The 24,091-nt window shown below is 44.5% G+C and overlaps 1 protein-coding gene across 2 annotated transcripts in view; it reads right to left on the bottom strand.

Annotated features, from left to right (window-relative positions):
- The window catches only part of SMAP2 (small ArfGAP2), a 53,285-nt gene that overhangs the window by 6,499 nt on the left and 22,695 nt on the right, over positions 1 to 24,091 (bottom strand). For both annotated transcript variants that reach the window (XM_081962658.1, XM_081962657.1), the window contains 7 exons: positions 13,041 to 13,174; positions 11,294 to 11,379; positions 10,215 to 10,293; positions 9,358 to 9,438; positions 8,411 to 8,489; positions 4,731 to 4,825; positions 3,559 to 3,724 (listed from right to left, as the gene is read on the bottom strand). In XM_081962658.1, coding sequence (XP_081818784.1) covers positions 3,559 to 3,724; positions 4,731 to 4,825; positions 8,411 to 8,489; positions 9,358 to 9,438; positions 10,215 to 10,293; positions 11,294 to 11,379; positions 13,041 to 13,174 — 720 coding nt within the window. The remainder of the gene's footprint in view (positions 1 to 3,558; positions 3,725 to 4,730; positions 4,826 to 8,410; positions 8,490 to 9,357; positions 9,439 to 10,214; positions 10,294 to 11,293; positions 11,380 to 13,040; positions 13,175 to 24,091) is intronic.

The following is a 24,091-nucleotide window of genomic DNA, read 5'->3' as shown; positions in this document are numbered from 1 at the left end:
TGCAATGGTTGTGAAATGAATCATGTGGTTATTAAGGAAATCCATCTTCCCCCATTGACTCTGCGTGTTGGAAGCTGGTTGGGAAGGTCAGAAATGGTGATCACATGACTACTGGGGTATTGCAACCACCATAAACACACCTGCCTATAGCCCAGTGCCTACATTGTGGTCCTTGGAATGCTACAACAATTGTGTGAGGACCAGTTGTAAGTAACGTTTCAGTGCCATTGGTACTTTGAATGGCCATTGGTACTTTAAATGGTCACTAAACAAATGGTTGTTAAGTTGAGGACTATCATACTGTGTTTCCCCGAAAATGACAGGGTCTTATTTTCTTTTGCCCCACAAAATATGGCCTTGGGCTTATTACAGGGGGAGGGCTTATTATCATGGGTTGCCAGGCAGCTGCTCCCTTGCATCTGGCTCCCGAAGAACCGGGCACAGCCTCAGGGGAGAAGCAGCCATGAGATGACCACGCTCACGAACAGCCGCCCGGCAAACCCCCTCTCCAGCCGGGCAGAGCACCATTCACTGACCTAGGGGGTATCCCTAAGGCGCCAAGGCACAAGGCGCTCTGCCAGCTCCCCAGCTCCCGCGGCTTGGCACATTCAGGATACCCCCTAGGTCAGTGCATGGAGCTCTGCCCAGCTGGAGAGGGGGGTTGCGCGAGTACCTGTTCCCCACCCGCTGCACTCCGAGCATAACCTCTTCTCCAGCTTCCAAACTCCAAAACTTGGCTGCCGAGTCTTCCAGCAGGGGCCGCTCTAGGAGTGCGCTCTATGGTTGTGGGCTGGCTGCTGGAAGACTCTCTGTCCAGAAGACTCTCTGTCGCTGCTGGAAGACTCGGCAGCCGAGTTTTGGAGTTTGAAAGCCGGAGAAGAAGATATGCTTGGAGTGTGGCAGAGGCAGAACAGGCGCTCGTGCAACCCCCCTCTCCAGCCAGGCAGAGCTCCATGCACTGACCTAGGGGGTATCCCGAATGTGCCAAGCCGCGGGAGCTGGGGAGCGGGCAAAGCACCACGTGCCTTGGCGCCTTAGGGATACCCCCTAGGTCAGTGAATGGCTCTCTGTCCAGCTGGAGAGGGGGGTTGCCAGGCGGCTGTTCGTGAGCGTGGTAACCTCATGGCTGCTTCTCCCCTGAGGCTGTGCCTGGCTCTTCGGGAGCCAGTTGCAAGGGAGCAGCCGCCCGGCATCTCCTCCCTCCGGCCAGGCAGAACGACAGTCCCCAACCTAGTGGTATCCCAAAGGCGCCAAGCAATGTGACCGCCTTCCCCCCCACAGCTCCCGCGGCTTGGCGCCTTCAGGATACCTAGGTCGGTGAGCAGTGCTCTGCCTGGCCGGAGGGGGGGGGGTTGTCCAGGGGGCTTATTTTCGGGGGTGGGCTTATATTTTTGCCCACGCAAAAAATGTGGTAAGGCATTAGTTTCAGGACAGGTTGTATTTTCGGGGAAACAGAAGTGGGAACCTACAAATTGAATATGGAACAGCCCTAACACTTAATGAGCTTTATATCTGAGAAGCCATGATGGTGCAGTGGTTAGACTGCAGTTGTCAGGCTTGTAGTTATGTTCTTTTTAGGATCTTTGGCCTGCCACACTTTCTTATAATTTCCTATGCTGTTTCATTAGTGTAGTAGTTGGGAGGGGGGAATAGAAAGGAGTAGAATTGTGGAATGTATTGTTGTGATTCTTTTCTAGAAGCTCAAGGTCATCTTTTGTCTCCGCACCTCGACACCTGACCGGAAGCAGAGGGGTGTAGATGCCAGCGTGGAAGAGGATGATTGGAACATGTGATGGATTATGGGGTGTGGGGATAGATCATGAACTTTCAACTAGGTGGAATTCCAGGAAGAAGATCAGAGTTGGAATTCCATAGACGTGCTAACTTGCCTGTATGATTAAATTGGAACTTTAAGGATGATTCTGACTTGGTTTCTGATTGATTTCATGCATAGTATTTAGAACGCTGACAGCAGTATTGCAGGCAAACTCTGCCCACAGACAGGAGTTTGATCCTGACTGGCTCAAGGTTGACTCAGCCCTCCATCCTTCCGAGGTTGGTAAAATGAGGACCCAGATTGTTGGGGACAGGAGACAGATTCTATAAATCGCCTATAGAGGGCTGAAAGCACCGTGAAGCGGTATATAAGTCTTAATTGCTATTATATCAACCTGTTCCTAACAGACCTCATTGGGTCCGAGAGCAAGAAAGGCAATCTTCAGTCATTGCCCACCCCCACTTCCTGCACTGGGACCACAGAGAGCTATTCCAGAATGCTATCCACCTCCCCATCTGCGCTTAAGAGCTAAGGCTATTTCTGCACTTTCTCTGATCCCTGAAAAGCAATTTGAAACCAACCCAGGATGTCTTGTTGACAACTTGACAAGCATTAGAACAATAAGCAAAAATCTGCCCCACTCTGATTTATTACAGATCTTGCAGTAACAAAGTCATCTTATCCTCACTCATGCAAAATGAAAATTAAATATAATACTTGAAAACTCAACCCCCCACACTTTTTTTTAAAACTCTCTGATGTTACATATTTTCCTGGGAGGAAACCAATCCCTCCTCATCCCAACTCAGCTTCAGATCCTTATTCACAGGGAAGTGCAAAGGCATCACACCTATTTTACCCTTGAAAGATGAGCCATGGAAGTGGGCCTATTGGAGCAGGGGTGAGATGCTCTGAAGTCTGCTACCGGTTTGGGAACAGGCGCTTCCTGCGCATGCAACACCGCAGGCGCTAAGAAGCTTTTTCGGAGTCTGCAAAGGTAAGTAGAACAGTGGCCGGACGGACGGACGGACGGACAGGGGGGACACAGCTGTGCCACACGATTGACATTCGCTAGAAAGCCAGAGTTCTGACGATCAGCTGTGCCACGTCATCGTCAGAACTTTTTGTTTTAAGCATTTTGTTTACTACCTATTTCCCCAAACCGGTAGTAAAAAATTGCTAAAAGTAAAAAAAAGAAAAATCCCAACGATCAGCTGTGCGACCATCAGCTGTGCAGTGTGATTTCTAGTGAATATAAATTGTGCAGCAGAGCTGATGGTTGCACAGCTGACTACTGGTTCAGTAGAATTTTTTACTGCCGGTTCGGGCGAACTGGCCCTAACTGGTAGCATTTCACCCCTGTATTGGAGTCCACAATGTTTGCTTCCTTATTTTAAAAGTTTTACTGCAATTCCAGATACATCGACGGTTCAGCCAGAATTAAATCGATTCAGCTTTTAAGTCTGGAGTGCTTTTGAACTAGAGCAAAATTCTTGCATGCCAGCGTCCTACAATAACTAGGTTATTTTTCTGATGTATTCCTAGCATACTGGAAAAATCGAAGAGAGCATTCATGAAAACTCCTCCAACAAATCCACATATCTGAATCAGATCTCTCAATAAGAATCTGCTATCCTGGAATGGCTACTCACCTATTGCTCCACATAATGCAACTTTATGTTGCCAACGTATTACCTATAAAGCAGGGAGCATATTATGAATCCAATCTTGAGTATTAAAAGCCCAAGAGGTGTGTCTCCCATGACAGGTGGGGTGCATACCTTGTGTGGGGATTTGTGGGGTGTGGGAGCCATATAAAGAGAGGATGGAATCCTTGGAGAGCTGCTTCTTCCCCGTCTCTTCAGCCTTGCTCTCCGGCTCAGGGAACAGGTTCAGCTTTTCAGGAACAGATCCAGCACTTCCAGCTGTGGGCATTGAGCCAACAACCTGGTGAGAGAATAGACTGTACTTATTTCCAAAGGTGGAGTCCGGAGAACTGACGCAGCATTTTTCTTAAAGGTTCCAATTCAGGTTTTCCGTTTTTCAAAAGTACTGCATAAACTAATTTACCACCTTAGGAGGATTCCGCAAGATAGGCAGAATCTGTCTCCTGACCCTCAAATGGGAGATAAAGCCAAATCAATATGAACCCACCCAATCAGAGACAGATAAGCAAAGGCTCAGGGGATGAAAAAGGAAAAATAGTCAAGATTTATCTGGGAACTCTCTACAGTCCCAGTAAATAATGAATGGTTCACATCTTGCTAAATCAAAAATGAAAAAGTATATCATCTTGATACTAAAGTCAGGGTTCCAAAAAACACCCTCAACGAAAGAAAACTCCGAGGCTTGCATTTCCCCAAAGTTCCAATTTATTAGAGATGTCATATTGGCGCATCCGGGAAAACCCGAATCGGAAAGCTTCCAGGTTTTTCCATCCAGTTGAAAGTTCAAGATCCTGCCCCAACACCCACAAGTCCATCACATGGTCCAATCCTTCATCGCCACGAAGAGAGATTCCTCCCATTCAGTTCCAGCCAGGTGCAGAGACAAAGATGACCTTGGCTTTCTATGAAGAATGTTATTATGGATACATATCGCCCAACTCCATATAATCCCCCCTCCCATTTTCCCACAATAGTAAGTAGACAGTAGAAAGTTTGGCAGACCTGAAGTCCAAAAGAAAAGATGGCTTGCAGGCATGACAACTATTTTACATAATTATCTGTAAACTCGGCTGCTGAATCTCTCATTGACTGAAAGTTTAAGCATGACTTGCACATTACTGAACATTTCAATTAAAATTTAGAACTTTTTACTTTTTTTATCATACCTGTGCTTACGTCCAAGTGTAGTTTTAGACCTATTTCCCCCAGAATATTCCTATGAGATAGGTTGTGATGACAGCGAGGCTCCAGCTCAAGGTCCCCCACCATTAATGTAACTTTCTCACCTTTCTCTCAGTACCCAGGGATCCAAATAGGTCCAAGTCTTTCTCCAAACAACTGCTGGCTCTTCCATTGGGGAGGGCAGTTGAAACAGGAACATCTGGGAGAAAAGGGGGGCGGGAGTTGGTATCAACTGGCTTCTTGAGATCACCCATGGGATCGTCTTCCCCAAATTACTTCCCTCCAATGAGTTGGATCTTAACACTCGAAGGCTAAATTTGATAAGCCCAAAGATGACATTGTGAAGTCCAAATCAAGTCCAATTCTTTATCTGCTTATAACCAGTGGTGGGATTCAGCCAGTTCGGGTCAGTTTGGGCGAACCAGTTGTTAAATTGCTGGCTGGCCCTGCCCCTTCCTGCCCTGCCCCTTCCAGGAGTCACCCCGCGCCCCATCTTGCCTCCCAAGTAAGTGTAGGGAGGCCTAGTAGGTCCAAAACGGGGCTCAGGGGGGAGGACGGCGCAGCCCCCCATGGCCCGTTTTGGCTTCCAGGGTGGTGTAGGAGGCCGAGTGCTGCCTGTCCCAACCCTTGGCCATGCCCACCATGGCGACGCCCACTCAGTCGGTCATTTATGCAGAGAACCGGTTTTTAAATTATTTGAATCCCACCAATGCTTATACCTAATAGACGGAATCTTGCCAGACTAAAGCTGTAACCTTCAATCTAACCAAATAGATATCCCTTGGGAGAATCTAAACTGTGGATACTCCAAACCTTTTCCTCCCCCCACCAATCCAGTTTATGAATCTACAGTCTGTTGTCTTGGGGCCCTCTCTGGAATGTGCTGCCTTCTTCCTGAGAAACTGTGGTGTGATTCCCAAGATATCCCCCCCCACAAAAAAAATCTTTTATCCAGTTGTATATTCCATCATAGGATGGATGTCTTGGCCTTCTATATTGGATAGTCCCCAGATATTGTGGAAATCAACATATAGCTGCTAGGGTAGATTTGGACAGCAGAGAAAGATCTAACTTTTCAATTTTCGGTTCTGCTTTTCTCCCCAACGCCATCTCCCCCATAGAGGGCTGTATGCATTCTATTGGTAATATAGATCACATGGATTCTTTTCAAGCTGTATAAATTGCAATGCTATTCTCCTGTTTTACATTTCTTTGCTTGTGTTACTGGTATGGAAGACAAGAAGCTGTACTGAGTAGTACGAAGTCTCATCATTCTCCCCCTGAATCCTTATTCGGCCACAACTCCTTGTTTTTGAGATTTCATCACATCTTATAAGTGTGACTTGGCAGCCATCACCATCACACCTGGCAAGTCGCTTTGGGTTTGGTGGAAAAGACAAGATTCCTGGAAAGCTACATCATTGCCAACATCACATGGGCACAGCTGTGCCCTGATGCTGGGGTGGAATTTGCTCATTTTCATTTCTATATGCAGAATTCAGCTCCTAAGCTATAATATAGAGATTATCCCTTACCCTTGCCCTTTTCATACCAGCTGAGATGTCACCGGCCTTTAACGGCAATCATTCTGGTGGCCTATTTCCCCTTTTTTAGATGCAATTTTTCACCATATTTCCTTTGCACAGGAAACACTCAGCCCTCCAAACGCAACTGTGAACGAGCTGCCTCCCGAGGAAAGAGGAACTGAAAAGCTTCCCAGCCCATCTGTATCTTCTGCCACTGGCATGTTATGCAACTTTAGGTTAGGAAATTCGGGACTGCTATTTGCAATTTTTTTCTTTTGGAAATCTTAATAGTACTGCATTTTAAGTGGGCCTGGTGGCAAAAAGACATTATAAAAAGGATTCCACTCTGGAAATCTATCTGCCCTGTCATTTTAACTGCAACCTTGGACTAACCTGACCCACTAACTGAAGAAACCACTGGGCCGAACCATGGCATTCTAACGTACTGCAAAGCATTTTGGGATGTTGGCAGGAGTACAGGTAAAATTGGCAGGAGTACAGGTAAAAAGGTAAAGGTTCCCTCGAACATATGTGCTAGTTGTTCCCGACTCTAGGGAATGGTGCTCATCTCCGTTTCAAAGCCGAAGAGCCAGCGCTGTCCAAAGACGTCCGTGGGGTCATGTGGCCAGCATGACTAAATGCCGAAGGCGCATGGAACGCCGTTACCTTCCCACCAAAGGTGGTTCCTTTTTTCTACTTGCATTTTTTACATGCTTTCGGACTCTTAGGTTGGCAGAAGCTGCGACAATAACGGGAGCTCACTCCATTACGCGGCGCCAGGGATTCGAACTGCTGATCTTTCTGAGTGACAAGCTCAGCGTCTTAGCCACTGAGCCACCACATCCCTTAGGAGTACAGGTAGTCCTCAACAATGAGTGACTTAATGACCAAGTTACAATGGACCACCCAAAGGATACTTGCGACCCAACTTCAAAGTTACAATGGCCGCACATCCTTTCGGTCACATCATTGCATTTTGGGCACTTTGCAGCCAGCTTCTGCAGCATCCATATGACAGTGGTTTTTTTTTACTTTTTTTTTGCTACCTTCTTGTGTTTACTTCTGGTTCTGGCAAAAATCTCTCCCTGGATAAAACAGATCCAGTTAATGAATGCCATGTTCACTTAATGACCATTGCAAAAAAAGGGCACCTGTTGTGACCTGCTCAGAGACCACAACAACTTACAACCGTTAATTCCAGGGTTAATTATGATTGCTAAATTGGGGATTACTGGTAGTTCTGGGCCTCCTTGTCCTTCCAATACAAAATTAGGCTCAACGTTTCCCTGCATTTACCATAACTGAAAAAAATCTTACTACACAACAAACAATTATTTGTTATTAATGACCTCCGTGGTGAGCCTCCATGTTCAAGAAACACAAATAACTGATTTAGCAGGAAATAATGAAATCACAGCCAGTATTTTGGGCCTTCGACTCTTCACAGCTCTCCTCCCCCAGATGGAAAAAGACATGCTTACTACCGTATTTTTCAGAGTATATGACGCACCTCCCCCCCCACACAAAAGAGGGTGAAAATTTGGGTGTGTCTTAATACACTGAATGTAGCCCCATCTACCATCCCCCATCCTTTGGCCTCCACCTCCCAGCAATTTACCTCCTTGCAGCAAACGGGGAAAATGGGGCTTGCGGAGGCTGCAATAGGCTATAGCAATCCCTGCAGTCTGAAACAGCTGATTGGGAGGCGCTTAAACTGAAAGTGAAACTTGTTGTTTGCTCCACGAGGCAAATTACTGGGAGGCAGAGGCAGATTTTATTTTCTTGTGCTAATCAGGCTGTTTGCTGCAAGAAGGTAAGTCAATAACTATAAATGCCTACAGAATGTTCAAATTATTAGACTAATTTTTAAAAAGACTGTTTTATTATTGTTCTAGACAGCTTAACAAAATGAAGAAGCTTTTTAAAATAAATGCTTGATCTGAAGAGGCCTAGTGCTATTGGATCTTCTTTTAAATAGCAGAGAATAACTATACTTCCAGAAAGCACATCAATTTTAACAGCATCTGTACAAGTATAGTCTGAAATGTAACACTACAAACAGTGTATATTGTCTGTACTGTTTGCTGTTTATTGCAAGGAGGCAAATTGCTGGGAGGCAGATTTTTCCCTCTTGTTTCCCAAAAGCTAGGTGCGTCTTATACTTTGGAGAGTCTTATACTCCAAAAAATACGGTATTTATTCAGCAACAATGCAACTGTTATTTAGAAAAGAAAGACGCGTGCCAGCAGTGCTCTTACCAAGTCCCAGCAGATCTATGACTGGCTCCGAGGGTCTGGAAAGGCTTTTTGTAGTTTGAGGATCTTCTTTCTTCTGAGGCTGAAGGAAGCAGAAACCACCCAAATCCTTTGATGCATATTCCATGAAAAAAGAGCAGTTTTCTCATCTTTTATCTCTTCAGAAAATGTTCCAGGAATGCTCATGGATTTTGAAACTTATTCTAAAGCCCATCCCAATGTTTCAGCTAGCCAATTTAAGACAGTTGGGCTTTGTCTCTCTAAGAAAAGCATTTCTCAACTTTCGCCAACTTGAAGATAAGATAGGCTTCGATTCCCAGAATTGCCCTGCCAGCATATGTTGATCCAGGGAATTCTGGGAGTTGGAGTCCACCCGTCTTCAAGCTGCCAAGACTGAGAAGACAGTCCTAGGTTATTCTGTGGATGTTGGCAACTCACGCGGTTGACAATTGTTAGCATTGAGGGGCGTAAAGTTTGTAGCATCTGCACAAACCCGCCCTGAAAGCTCCCTGATATCTGGATAAGAATTAGCCTCCTGATGCTCTCCTTCACACAATGAACCGCTCCATCTAGTCCAGGGGTGTCCAAACTTGGGAACTTTAAGACTGGCTGGGGAATTCTGGAAGTTGAAGTCCACAAGTCTTAAAGTTCCCAAGTTTGGACACCCCTGATCTAGTCTCTCTGCAAAAGTCAGCAGGCGGCAAATATGTGAGGTTCCACTGTTGTCATTCACAAAATCAAATCTGCTAGATATAGTAGCTACCGAGTGCTGAGTGCCGGTAATAAGATTTACCTGGATTTCTTCCTACCTGCCAAATGAAACGGACGCATCTCATTTCAGATCAGTCTATTGCTCAAGGGTGAACCTCTCACTGAATAATGCCTCTAGCTCCCTTCCTCCCCACAAGATGCCAGAAAGAAGCCAGAAATAACCATAAGCCACACTTTACCATTTTGACTTTCTCAAAGATAACTGGCTCCATTTTTTTCCCAGTGGCTGCTTCCTTCTTCCATTTTTCATCCTTTTCTCTCTACGAACAAAAACACTCGAAATGGTGAGAAGGCAAGCCAATTAATTCATCAGAACAATTTTCTTCCTGGGTCAAAGGGAAACCTCCCCTGCTAAACTCCATGGGACTGTCAGCGCAAAAGACTTCCCTACACAACAATCTTTTTAATTTGAATTGGCACACTTGGGGTGGGGGTGGGGGTTCACGTAGTACCTTCAACCAGCATCTCTCAGACTTGTTAATTTTAAAATCCATGGATTTTTAATCTCCCAGAATTCTGGGAACTGAAGTCCACGGATCTTAAAAGTTGCTATGGTTGAAAAAGGCTGTCCTAAACCCTCAATTAACCAAAAGGGCTGGTTTTTCCACAATATGCTAAATTCTTCCTTCCACAGAGTGATCAAAGTTAAAACCAGGCCTTTCATTAACCTGGCAGAACTATCTGTCTGTCTGTCTGTCCATCTAAAAAGCTCTTTTTTGACTGCTTCAATCTAATTTGTTTCGTCTCTGTACAGTAAGCAATTCATCTCTCTTTTTTCCACAGCATCCTTCTTAGAAGAAACTGAAGATGATATCAGATTCAAAGAAGAGGATGACAAAACAGGGTGTCAGAGAGATATGGGAATTTTTTTTAACCTATTATGGGCTCTGCCCCATTCACTATTTCCTATATCCCCCCTCCCATACAACCTTGAAATAATGGGACCATTCACGGAATAAAACTGTTCAACTTGCCAGTCAAAATACTGGATGGAAACAAAAAAGCAAAAGCATGTATGCATTTAGAACCAACCAACCCGTAGCATGTTGATGTCGAGACTTCTGTCCAGGTACTTCTTCTTCTCATATTTGTCTCTGATAAAGCTCTCCACTGCTCTGGGGGGGAAGCTGGATAAGGATTAATAAACCAAGAGAAGGTAGTTTCGCTATTACATTAGATGCTGCAGTAATTTTGGAGGTAACCATCAGACTGTAGTTAAGCTAACCAGAACTGGCCAAGAGGGTGGGGGAATTGTTGCTTCCACTGTGATAAATAAAATATCTGGACTGCCATTAGATTGTGGCACAAGTGATAGAAAACTCTTAAGCATCTGCTGCCATCTACCGCTTTTTGTGGATTTTCAGCCCAAATAATGGTAATCTGCAGTTGTGCTCCAATCCAGAAAATATGGTAGTTTTGCTTCTAATATGCAAAGCATGACAACAAATTATAGGATAGGATAGATTAGGACTGTCAATATCAATCTGTGGCCATGGGCAGATAAATTGATTTTATGAGTTACCTGCCTCCATATAGAGCAGTGCCCAAACTTCACAATATTAAGATGTATGGATTTCAGCTCCCAGAAGTCCCAAACTTGGCAACTTTAAGATGTATGGACTTCAGCTCTCAGACGCCCTGGCTAGGGAATTCTGAGAGCTGAAGCCTCTTAGAATTCTAAGTTGCCAAGTTTGAAAACACTGATCTAGAGTCATCCTTTTGTTCCACGCAAAACTGTTTTAAAAGTTATCTCCAGCAAATCCCAGTGGTGTTGACTTAACTGAGGGGGTACCCCCATCTTAGACAAAGGCAACAGCAATTCCCATTCATATTGTTGCCAAAAAACAATATAAAGCCTCCAGGAGGGCGTAGACTAGAGGGAGAACACTACATACTGCATCTCCAAGTCAGGGTTAACCTATGAGGTTTGGTTTTTCAGAAGATCCTCACTAACAGGGAAATTCAAAATTCATCTCATCAAAATCCCCCCAAAAGGCTGTAGACTCCAAAAGGGTTCATGCAGAAACTGATATGGAGATATCCCCTTTCCACACTCCCTCCAGTGATGCTAAGGTCTCCATCTTCCCGTGGGGACAACAGGCAGAGAAAGGATACTGGTCTGTCTGGGGTCGTCTGAAGTTCTCTGGCAGGTAACCTTCGTAAAGGCGATTTGCTTTCCCATTTCCCATTTCTTGCATGCACTGGAATACAAAAGAGAAAGTCTCTGTGATGCTGTAGAATTAATTAAGCTTTCCTTGCATTTGTTTCATTTGTTTGAATTAACTCCAGGAAGTAAACTTTTTTTATGTTTTTGAACTTTGACAACCAAAGCATCAGGGGGGAAGGGAAAGTAATATTATTGTTTGCCAAAATATTTATAGAATGGGGTTTGGCCATCAACCTGCAGGTATCAAGTTGGCGACTATGATGACTTGGTGGTTAAATGGATTCTCAGTTTCTATCAGATCAGCAGAAAACTGCATTTGGATCTTCTGGAAGGAGCAGTTATGTTCCCTCACCAATCATGGTGATTTTATTTGATAAAATGGCAGGTCTAACATAGCATTCTGAAATGATTGTAGCTTACTCTAAATCAGCTTCTCCGAGCCTTAGAGGAATGGTGAAGAAAGCAAGGGGTCTTTATGAGCCTCATGAATGTGTCTCCTAAGTCATTAGAAAGGAGGGAAAATGAGAAACGGAGATGCCAAATATCTCAGGATATGTGAGACGGAATAGGGAGGAGAAAATACAAACTTTTAAAATAATTTACATTAAAACCTGGGTTTACTATTGGATATGAGGCAACCCTATTCTCCAAGGCACCTGAGGGTAGAACAAGAAGCAATGGGTGGAAACTAATCAAGGAGAGAAGCAACTCAGAACTAAGGAGAAATTTCCTGACAGTGAGAACAATTAATCAGTGGAACAGCTTGCCTCCAGAAGTTGTGAATGCCCCAACACTGGAAGTCTTTAAGAAGATGCTGGATAGCCATTTGTCTGAAACGGTATAGGGTTTCCTGCCTGGGCAGGGGGTTGGACTAGAAGACCTCCAAGGTCCCTTCCAACTCTGCTATTGTATTGTATTGTATTGTGACTACAATGCTATTTCTTTTAATATTTTAATGTAACATTGACTAAGGCATAGAAAATGGGAGATCATGAATTCCAGTCCCATCTTAGATACAAAGCTAGCTGGGTGATCCTGGACTTAACATTTTCTCTCAGCCTCAGGAACAGTCTCTCTCAACCTTTCTCAAGATACCGTGTTTCCCCGAAAATAAGACAAGGGTCTTCTTTTGTTTTGACCCCCAAAATAAGCTCTTGGCCTTATTTTTGGGGAGGTCTTATTATTTGTGAGGTGCAGGAGGTGGTGAATGTGGTCACCTCATGGCTGCTGCCCTGTTGCGATATTTTTGGGGAGGGCTTATTATCCAGGGAGGTCTTATTTTCAGGGAAACAGGACACGTGGACTTCAACTATGAAATCCTAGGAGTTGAAGTCCATACCTTTTAAAGCTGTCAAGGTTGAGAAACCCTGACTAGGAAAGACACAACGACAAAACCAGTTCTGAAAAATCTTGCAAGAAAACTGCAGATTCTGTCTGGGCAATCTCCGAACCTCAGACACAATTTCTGAAGAATCCTAAATGTGTATACAGATTACTCCAGATTGGTTTTGTGGGGAAGTCTCTGAAGGTAGAAAAATGAGCATCTAACATTAGTTGACAACTGGATTCTCTACAACTCGCATTGTCTGGTGGCAGGACGTTTATTTGAGGACAGAAGGAGTATTCCACTAATTTTAGAATTGCAGCCACACCTATAGCGTTTCTCTTATGCTGCTGGCAAAAATCTATACTGACCTGTATCTGTTCTTGTGTCCATTGGTCCAGATTGACAGATTTTACTCGAGAGATATGGACTCCCAGGTTCCGGTGTATTCCAGCACAGCGGATGCAAATGAAGACACCAATGTTCCAGGAGGCCCATCTTGGTCCTGTGAAAGTACAAGGGAAAGGGTCACGAGAGTGGCTGTGAGCTTCTGGGCACAATCTCTCTTCCAAGAAGCTGTTACAGGTGCAACAAGTCATTTAACAACACTAGAGGTTACGATGGACATTTGCAGGGCATTAATGACTAGGACTGAAGTTCAGACAGCCACTTCCTGGATCGGGATGCTCTGTGCACATGCCCTCGTCCTTTCTCACCTGGACTATTGCAATGCTCTCTACATGGGGCTGCCCTTGAAGAGCACCCAGAGGCTTCAGCTGGTCCAGAATGCGGCCGTGCGGGTTGTCATGGGGGTACCTATGTGCTCCCATGTTACACCCCTTTTAGGCGGCCTGCACTGGTTGCTGGTTGTTTTCCAGGTGCGATTCAAGGTATTAATTATGACCTTTAAAGCGCTCCATGGCTTAGGCCCAGGGTACCTGCGAGACCACCTGCTGCCACCAGTAGCCTCCCACCGTCCAGTACGATCCCACAGAGTTGGCCTCCTCAGGGTGCCGTCGGCCAGACAGTGTCGGCTGGTGACCCCCAGGGGGAGAGCCTTCTCTGTGGGAGTGCCTTCCCTCTGGAATGAGCTGCCCCCGGAGCTTCGCATAATCCCTGACCTCCGGTCCTTCCGACGCGCCCTAAAAAGTTGGCTTTTCCAGCAAGCCGGCCTGGCCTGTTAATTTTAACTCATTTTTTAAATGTATTGTTCCATAAATTTGATTTGTTTTTTTGGATATATATTTAATTTCTTTTTAACTTTTGGGATGTGTGTTTCTTAATGTTGTACGCCGCCCTGAGTCCTTTGGCATATAAATCCAATAAAAACAAAACAAAACAAAACAAACTTCCACCAGTCATACAATCGTATTTTTGGAGCTGGGCAACTGGCCTGAATTTACAGCTGCTTGCAGCATCTCGTGGTCACGTGGCTGCAGTTAATGAAGTTTTTACCTGGAAACTGACATTTACTTTTGGTTTCTGGAAAAACAATGCCCATTGTGGACAATGGATTCAATAAACCATCAGTGATTCACTTAATGAGCCGTGGGGGCGCAGTGGTTCGAATGCAGGACTGCAGGCTACTTTTGCTGACTGCCGACTGTCAGCAGCTTCAGCAGTTCGAGTCTTGAGTGGCTGAAGGTTGACTCAGCCTTCCATCGTTCCAAGATTGGTAAAATGAGGACCCAGATTGTTTGGGGGGCAATGTGCTGACTCTGTACACCGCTTAGAGAGGGCTATAAAGCAGTATATAAATCTAAGCGCTATTGCTAATGACCTCTGCAATAAAAGTTGCAAAATTGGGAGCAGTCACATGGTCACCTGCTTAATGACATACAGCTGTCACTCTTGGTTCAATTACAGTCTTAAGTTGAGGACTACCTGTACTGTATAACTGAAAGGGGCTGGAGCTTTCAACTGTGGTACAAAACTGGCTTTAAAATATTCATACCAAGAAACAAGCTCATCATCTCGTTGAAAAAGTAAGGACGGAGACATAATCTACCTAGCAGTGGTGAAATTCAAATATTTTTACTACCGGTTGGTGGGCATGGTAGGGGAAGGATACTGCAAAATCTCCATTCCCACCCCACTCTGGGGCCAGCCAGAAGTGGAATTTGCCAGTTCTCTGAACTAATCAAAATTTGCACTACCGGTTCTCCAGAACCTGTCAAAACCTGCTGGATTTCACCCCTGATTCAAAGATATGGTATTAAGTGATCCACCTGCTGAATTTCATCCCTGCTACCGAGGTTACTGTTCTAAAGCCCGGCGGGGGGGGGGGATCAAGAACAGGAGAGCAGAGAGGGGAAGAACTAAAAACCCCTACAGCTGCTAATTGTCTTTTTTCAATATTGCGTCCAAAATCTGCTCATGAATAGATCATCACCACGTATACCAATATTACTTAATCCGTTATTTAAGGCATGACCTTCAGAGCTTCAGTTTAGTTTGAACGAGAAGAGGCGTCATTCAACCAAGGCAAAATTGGAGCTGTTATTGAAAGGGCTGACGGCTTTAGAAATGTCAAAAGGTGGGCACAGGATGACACCCAGAAAGACTATTATCCTTTTCGTACTTAAGTGGAGTTTTCACGGCTGGGGGAGAGGCTGAACAGCGTGTGTACCCATTGCAGACTGCAGGCAGATGAATGCTCTGGACTTACACTCTCACACACTCTCTTGTAAATCTGGTTATTTCGGGGCAGAGGGAAAGGAAAATCGCCTTTGCTGTTGGTGTTCTTCCTCGCACGCCAGCCAGGAACAGTGGTGCAGACGGAAAGAAATAACGACATGAAGGCACAAGGTGCCATCACATCCCCTTGGCTTTGAATGCCCTTGAAAGAGAACATGGTTCATGGTTTGGCTTGAATTTGGGCAGCCGCCACAAGATGCAATGCAGCTGCCGGGGAGGCTTTTCTGGGCTGCCAAGTTCTTGAAGGCCCGGAATCAGTTCTTCAAGTGCAGAGAGAACCACTCTACGTGTAGGAGTGGGTGATTAGGATGCAGAGAATCCAGAATATTCCGTGCCAATCTGGGTTGTAAATGTCACTGAAGTTCTTTGCTAACTTTCAGTTTGGAAAAACTTGGCTTAAAATTCTGGGATTTGGAGCCCTCATACACACAGAAATCTCCAAGAAGAGGAAACTACCATGTTTTCCTGAAAATAAGACAGGGTCTTATTTTCTTTTGACACCCCCCCCCCCAAAATAAACACTTGGCCTTATTTTCAGGGAGGTCTTATTATTTTTGAGGCGCAGGAGGTGGAGAGCGCGGTCACCTCATGGCTGCCGCTATGTTGCGCGTCGCTGGGCCTGCTGCTCTTTTTGCGGCAGCCATTACCATGACAGAAGGAGCACAGTGGCTAGGGTTGCGGGAGTGGCTGTTAGGTAAGGATGGGGGGGGGCATAGGGCATGTCCCCCCCTCTGACTTCACCTTGTGTTGTTTGCGCAGCAACCAATCAGAGGAAATGGCGGGGACTGACCGTGCATGCGTTTAAATATTTTTGGGGAGGGCTTATTTTTGGGGGAGGGATTATTTTAGCGCATGCGCTCCCAATTGAGCTTATTATCCAGGGAGGTCTTATTTTCAGGGAAACAGAGTAGTTAAGAAATATGACTTGTTCACAGACAAGCCAGATTCAATCAGAGACAAAAGATCTAACGGGATACGAGACTTCTTGAAAACCGCTACTTCGGTGCCCTAATCCAGATGGACTAGAAGCACACCTGAAGGGCAAAGGAGTTCAGTTTGGAGAAAGCTGCAATACCCAATGGTCCCTAAAGGCGAATTACTGGGATTGGCCAATTGTGGCATTTCCAGGCCTGACTTTGCTATATGAAAGGAGTCTGGCAGGACTGGAGTAAGGACTACATCATCATCTGTGAAGCACAATGAATGCAAATGTCAGATGAGAAGACCTGCAGTGTAGGAGGGGTTCAGTCAGTGCAAGAGTCAGTTCTGTGTTCTGTAATCTTATCTCACTCACACGGCACCATTTCGGTTTCTGTCCCTTTCAAAGAGCTGCTCTTTAGGGATCACCCGACAATGTCAATCCAACTGCAGAGCAGCAGAGAAGGAGTGCCAAAAAGGAAAACCTCAAAGCAGATCGCATTCTGAGAGAGTTCTTATATCAGATCCGGCAGGTCAAAGAAACAAAAGAGGAAAAGAGAAGACTCAGATTTAACACACCGAAGTTGCACTTCCAGCTTCAAGAGCCAGCCAGGAATCACGAGGATGGTATAATTCAGATTGACACTTTAAAGATTAGCAGCAGAGATTAAACTCTGATGCAGGGATTCCTGCCAGCTCTTTTAAACTAGGATACTAGCTTCTTCCCAAATTTAAATATCCCCATCACCACCACCACCATCACATTTTAGCAGACTGGATTCATGACCCCTTCAGTGAGGTACTTCAGGCTGGTTGCCAACATTTCTCTGCCCGCCTGCGATATGCACAGATCTTGCAGCATGATTAAATCAGCCTCGCACTCGTGCAGCATGCCGTTATGCGCTTATTCTCTAAGTGCCTCTGCCCATTCCAAGCCCCCTGAGCACTCTGCAAGGCCAGATCAAAATTCCCGAGGGACAGTGTTAAATGGGGATTGTGTGATGGAGGGGGAGGGGGGCTGCACCTGCCACAAAGTCCCACCGTGACAGGTATGGAAGATCCAGCACAACCCAAGGCAGTCTTAATATGGTCCTACCAGCCCATCTTCCATTTATCTTTTTTTTTAAAGAGGGGGAGTAGACAATCTAGCATATTTCAAAAAAAAAAAAAAATCTGCATTGCAGCCACTCTCTGCTTTTATTTTCCACAAATGCCTGCAAGGGGTAGAGGTGGCCCAAGGATATTGCTGCAGGGAAGTCCGGTTCTTGAGTAGCTTTTCTCATCCTTGACTGGGCTTAGCTTAAAGGAGATGTGGACCGTGACTCCCAGAATTCCCCAGTCAGCTTTGTTGACTGGGGAATTCTGGGAGTTGAAGTCCTCACCTCTACAAGTCCCCATGGCTAAGAAACACTGTTCAAGAGACTCATGCTTCGATGAAAACAGCTCCGACCATGCTTTAAGCCGAAAACACCAGCCTGAAGATGGCAAGTGAGACCTCGCCGAAACATTGCCAAGACAATCTCAATCTTACACGGGAAAAGACCCGAATACAACAAGACCAGCATACATACATATTCGTAGATTTTCACGGGTGTTCGTATGCTGGTCTTGTTGTATTCGGGTCTTTTTTCGTAGATTTTCAGATTTTCGGGCCTTTTTCGTAGATTTTTTCATAGATTTTCTTGTTGTATGCGGGTCTTTTCCCGTGTAAGACTGAGATTGTCTTGGCAAGGTCCCACTCGCCATCTTCAGGCTGGTGTTTTCGGCTTCGTGCTTGTGCGAGTAAGGCGTGGTCGGAGCTGTCAACTTTCTATAAATCTTGGTGGGGGCGTGTGGAGTGCTGGCTTTGTTGCTGTAAGTGAGTTGATTGAGTGTGTAGTTGCATCCTGATTGGTAGATGGAGTTGATGTTTGTAGATTGGTCGGCTGTTTCGTATCATCCTATGTGGGTGAGGTGCTGGCTGTGTGTCCGTTGTTCTTTTGTGTTGTAATGACCTGGGCTCATGCACAATGTTAAAGAGATTTATCTTCGTCTCAGATTGATTTTTGGGCTTTCCAACGACACCCAACTCATGATCACCGAGAAAAGTCCCTCTTGCCTGTAGATTTCCTTTTAGAACCACAAAGAAGTCTAGCTGCTTCTCTTGATGAATTATACCTTGGTTTCCATTATGCAAATTTTCTATGCTTTAAAAAGTCAAGAGAGAACAAATGCAAAACAAAAGCAGGAAATCCTTGATGTGCTTCTCTAAAAAAGGAGAAAAAAACGCTTGTCACGTAACTTCACTAGAAAACATGATACACAGGGAGAAAGTTTCAATTCTGCTACAGCCGAAATGGGCCCACAAGAGATCTTCAGAGAGTATCTGGAATGCAGGCAGTCACCTGATGCTTTCTTGCTACTTGATAACAGGGACGATATTATGGGGAGACTCTTACAATGCTCTTCCCAAGAATTCTATAAAAGTCCCAAATGTTCTTCTGTTCATGTTTTAAGATCTTCAGAGGCGGTTGCTATCCTATGTTTGTTTGCTGTGGGAGCACAGGAAATAAGTTATCTTGGGCCCTGGTTGTGTGCCCCATCTTTAGGAAGGCCCACTGACTCCATTACTAACACTGTGTTCTAACCGAGGCTTCACAAGAGCATGAAGCAAACTCCTTGAAAGACTTGCAAAGTCTTTCAAGGGAGGATTTACAGTCACAGACCTTATCTGACATGGAGAGCTGCCAGGCCAATATCTGCAAAACTTGGCAAGGAGTCTGGGAGAATCACGAACCAATTAAGCGAACTAATTGTCTCCTGCAAACTCCACTCCCCTTTCGCTCCTCTTTTCTTTCCTTTGGGAGGGGCCATTCATCGCCCACATGTGGCCTTACTCCCAAGTCGACCCCTGTTCTTTAGCTGTCTCCTTCATCTGGCAACTCTGTGCATGCACACACTGGGAACAGGCTACAGCTGTTTGTCTGCCCCACTGATGTCTGACTCTGAAGGCAGCTGATAACTGGCATATGGCCCTGACCCCCTCTCTGCCTCCGACACAGAGCCCTCATCAGAGCCTTCCCCAGACTCCAGGACTGGCCCATGTTCCTCCCCAACCTCCTCAGAATCTGCTGCCAACTCTGCTGGTGGGCCACAACACAGAGGTAGCTCTCAACTTATGTCCAGTCACTTAACAACCATTCAAAGTTACACAGACCTCCCCAGAGCTACTTACAACCCATTTTCAAACTTATAATGGCCCATTTTGGACACTTTGGCAATCAGTTCCCCTTGACGGCCATCTGCAGAATCCCATGGTTCCCTGACTACAATCTGTAACTTTTTTGCTTGTTTCTGGCATTTATTTCTGGTTTCCAGCAAGAAAAAAAAATACACTGGGGAAATTGGATTTGCTTAACAATCACGTTATTTTCAACAACTGCTGCAAAAAATGTCAAAAAATCAGGTCCGGTTATGTGATGCACTGACTCCTGACCACAACAACTTATTACTTTGATTCCAGATCACGGTAATATGTCAAAGGCCATCTGCATTTTATTACCAGAAGTTATTGATGCTGGCTTGTGTATTTTTGAGTAGCCATGTTCTTTTTGTATTGCATTTTAACTTACATTAACTGGTCTATATGTTAATGTTTTAGGAAGAGGGGTCGTTCAATACACTGAATAATTATTTAAATTAAATATTTTGCAGCAGGAACAGAGACGTGTCCTGTTTCCCTGAAAATAAGACCTCCCCGGATAATAAGCCCAATCAGGCTTTTGAGCACATGCACTAAAATAAGCCCTTCCCAAAAAATAAGCCCTCCCCGAAAATATTGCAACACAGCAGTGATCACACTCGCTGCCTCCTGCACCTCAAAAATAATAAGAGTTCCCCGAAAATAAGGCCAAGTCCTTATTTTGGGGGTCTTATTTTTGGGGAAACACAGCAGATTCCCCAGATCCCGGAGACTTAAGCATTTTACAGGTTAGCTGCTTTCAATAAAGCTAGCCAGACATTACTAAGCAGGAGTAGCATTTAATGATCTCTCATACTTGATTACAGATGTGGCTAGAGTAAACGTTGGTATGCAAAGTAGATGATTAAGAGCCATACAAATGGAAAGAAATAGCCACTTCCATACACCGTGCTTATTTTTTTTTAAAAAGGGCCTCCATCAAAGGATTTTCTCAAGAAACTGTGCACCCTAAACAGGATGGCAAGAAGTACAGGGAGTCCTCGATTTATAACCATTTGTTTAGTGACTGTTTGAAGTTATGATTTTGAACGAAGGGACTCGTGACTGGTCCTTGCACTTATGATTACTGAAGTATCCCCACAGACGTATGATCAAAAGGTGGGTGCTTGACAATCAGCATATATTTATGTCAGACACACATTTGCCATTTGAGGCTTTTCCATCCAGCTTCTGACCAGTAAAGTCAATTGGGAAAGTCAGATTCACTTAACAACCATGTGATTCACTTAATAACTGGCAAACCAGTCATAAAATCAGGCACAACTCATTTAACAACCAACTTGCTTAAGAATGAAAATTCTGGTTCTCATCATAAGTCAAGGACTTTGTTGTTGTTAGTTGTGAAGTCGTGTCCGACCCATCGCGACCCCATAGACAACGTTCCTCCAGGCCTCCCTGTCCTCTACCATCCTCTGGAGTCCATTTAAACTCACGCCGACTGCTTCAAATCAAGGACTACTTGGATCCTAAAATGTGCTTTTAAACTTCAGGCAAATCTGAACACAATTTTTATTTGGTACTCTTAAGATTAACTTAAAAGAAGTTTTGAAGAAGAGTAAAGATCTAGGGTTTTTTTTGGGAGGGGAGATGCCTGGTGCTCTCTGAACATGGTTGTTTTCTTGCAGATGCCTTATTATCCAACGTTTCACATCTGAAAGAAAATAAGAGTTCAGGGATCATAGCGTTCAAACCGGAGCTACAAATATTCTCTTCTATTAGATCAATTTCTTGTTCATCCTCCTCTTCCTCCTTTTGGGAAATTATTTTGGCATCTGCTATGATTTTAGTTGAAGGAAGAAAACTCACTGTAATTGCTTTACAGCCATATACAGACTTACAACAGCTCATTTAGTGACCGTTCAAAGTTACAAGGGCAATGAGAAAATTGACTTGTGACCGTTTTTCACAATTGCAACCTTCGCAGAATCCTCATGATTGGGTGATGAAAATTCAGGTGCTCGGCAACTGGTTCATACTTACGGCCGTTGCAGTGTCCCGGATCACGTGATCACTTTTTACAAGCAAAGTCAATGGGGAAAGTCAGATTCACTTAACAACCAGGTTACTAACTTATCGACTGCAATAACTCACTTACCAACCTAAATTTTGTTGGGCTCAACTGTGGTCGTACGCTACCTATACTGATATTTGTGCTCTTGAGACTCTGCATACACCATCCTTGACACAGTAACAAAGCAAAATCAACACTGCCATGCCTGCTGCTGGGGCTACCCAGAAGGAACAAGAGATTAGAAACAGAATACAACTGCATGGCTACTTGATCCAGCAAGCCAGGAGTTGTGCCTCTTACAAAGCAATTAAACAAAAAGCAACAGGTTGCTCTCCAGTGACACCTGAAAGGCTGATTTTTAAAAATGTAGAAGGCTGGAGCTGAGAATTAGCAAAAGGCTCAGAATCCATTTGAAATCACTAGAAATGTGAAAGGATCTTTGGGGATAAAGCAATACAATTAAAAAACAACAACAACCCAGAAACAGAGAAACAAGATAAAAGAAGTAGATAGATCTAAAGAAGCCTATTTTTCACAAGAATAATTGTGTAACAACTGAGGAATAATTTAGTAACAACTGAACTAAAACTGGAAATTCATGTGTACGAACTGTATACCTTGGATGTAAGCAGTAGATGAAACAGTTTGGCTATTAACGGCATTATTCAAAGAAGAAAAAAACCACCCACGTGATGTGCTAGTTTCACCAGGGCCAGAAACACTATCCACATCAAGTTTGCAAGAACAAGAAGGCAGAAAATTCAGGAAACAATTTTCTAGTGGTGTAATTCTGCAATGAATAGTAATATCACTGTCAGGCCTGCAGCCATCTTTTCTTTTGGATCTTTGGCCTGCCACGCTTTCTATTATTCTACTATGCATTTTCTATTGTGGGAAAATGGGAGGGGGGATTGTATGGAGTTAGATGATGTGTAGCCATAACAGAATTCTTTCGAGAAAGCCAAGGTCATCCTTTGTCTCTGCACCTGACCGGAACTGGATGGGTGGAAGCTGCCAGCATGGCAGTGGGAGATTGGACCATGGGATGGACTTGTGGGTGTGGGGGCAAGATCTTGAACTTTTAACTAGGTGGGGAAAACCGGGAAGCTTTCAGATTCTGGTTTTCCCAGGTGTGCCAACATGGCTCTCTTAATAAATTGGAACTTTGAGGAATCCTTTGCCTCGGACTCTGATTTAATTTTGGATGCTATTTGGAACCCTGAACATCAGCTACAGTATATAGGCTGTAGAGACAGATTTCAGAAATAATTTTGTTAAACTCTGACCTTTCCCTTAATAGCTTTAATTTTACCCTTATCATTATTTACAATTAGGAAGTCTTGCTGCCTGAATTTTAAATAACGGAGACAAGGCAGTCGAGTAACTGCTCCCCTCTGAGGTCTAATATTGATGTCTTGCCCCAAGCAGGGTACTAGAGGTTCTCCACAGGACATCTGTTGAAGCTACTTGATGTGAAAAGATGACAATTTCTGCCAGCTAGCAAACTGAAGGAGAGGATGGTTCTAGAAACTAATTTTTTTAATCTTTTAATCTTTGAAGCCGATTCTCTAGGGCAGCCTTCCTCCTCCTTTTTTTCTTTACTGGCTGAGGCTAAAGAGAAGATATAGCTAAGCTTTGATTTACATCAGCTCTTTTTGTTTGAAGTTAAGAGGTTACTGGAAAAAAAAATATTTGCACTCATGACCACTAACACTCAATGCCTTTTCACTTATGCCCAAGTCATACGTGAAAAGTTGGTTGGGTTGCTGCAATATGCTGCACACGGGGCTACCATTGAAGGTATTTGGAAGTTACAGCTGGTCCAGAGACAGTTCTGGAGGCCCTTAAAGTGGTACATGCTACATGGCTCTTATGCCAGTTGCATTGGTTGCCAGTTTCTCCTAGGTGCACTTCAAGGTGTTGGTTATCACCTGTAAAGCCCTTCATGGTATGGGACCAGGCTCTCTGAAGAACTTGCTTGCATCAATGGGATTGGTCCGCCACTTTCGCCGAAGGGCTTGCTAAAGATCCCGTCAGCCAAGAAATTTCAGCTAATGGGAAGAGACCCCCCCATTCTGTGCCCCTTGCCCTCTCAAACACCTTGTATCTGGAAGCGAGATCTGCCCTCACCTTTCTGGCTTTAAAACGTAGCTCTGCTGCTTGGCTAACCCAATGGGTGTGTGTTGGAGACGGCTGATTGAGAGATACAGAAAAGCACACGCCCATATCCTTTGTGCTCTTGGTTTTTTACCACTTATTTAATTTTATTAATTCTAACGTTTTAATGCTTTTATGTTTATGCTTTTATGCTGTTATAAGCCGCCCAAAGTAACTCTGGGTAGCGAGGCAGGCAGCCTAAACGAACAAGCAAAAAGGAAAGAAATGTCCTATAAGCGCATGTTACAAAACGCCAACATGGACCCAAGGCAACACAGCTCATTAAACATTTTTAGCCGTCTTCCTCAGCCTGCAAGAATCACCCTTCTTAGTCAGGATTTGGGGAAATAATTCTAAGACTTGCAGTTGATTACCTCTGAAGGAGACCAGGTTCTCAG

Source organism: Natrix helvetica (assembly GCF_964273705.1).
Source record: "Natrix helvetica genome assembly, chromosome: 9".
Taxonomy (NCBI): Eukaryota; Metazoa; Chordata; class Lepidosauria; order Squamata; family Natricidae; genus Natrix; species Natrix helvetica.
The sequence above is the reverse complement of the archived record's forward strand: the minus strand, read 5'-3'. Positions and strand labels throughout refer to the sequence as shown.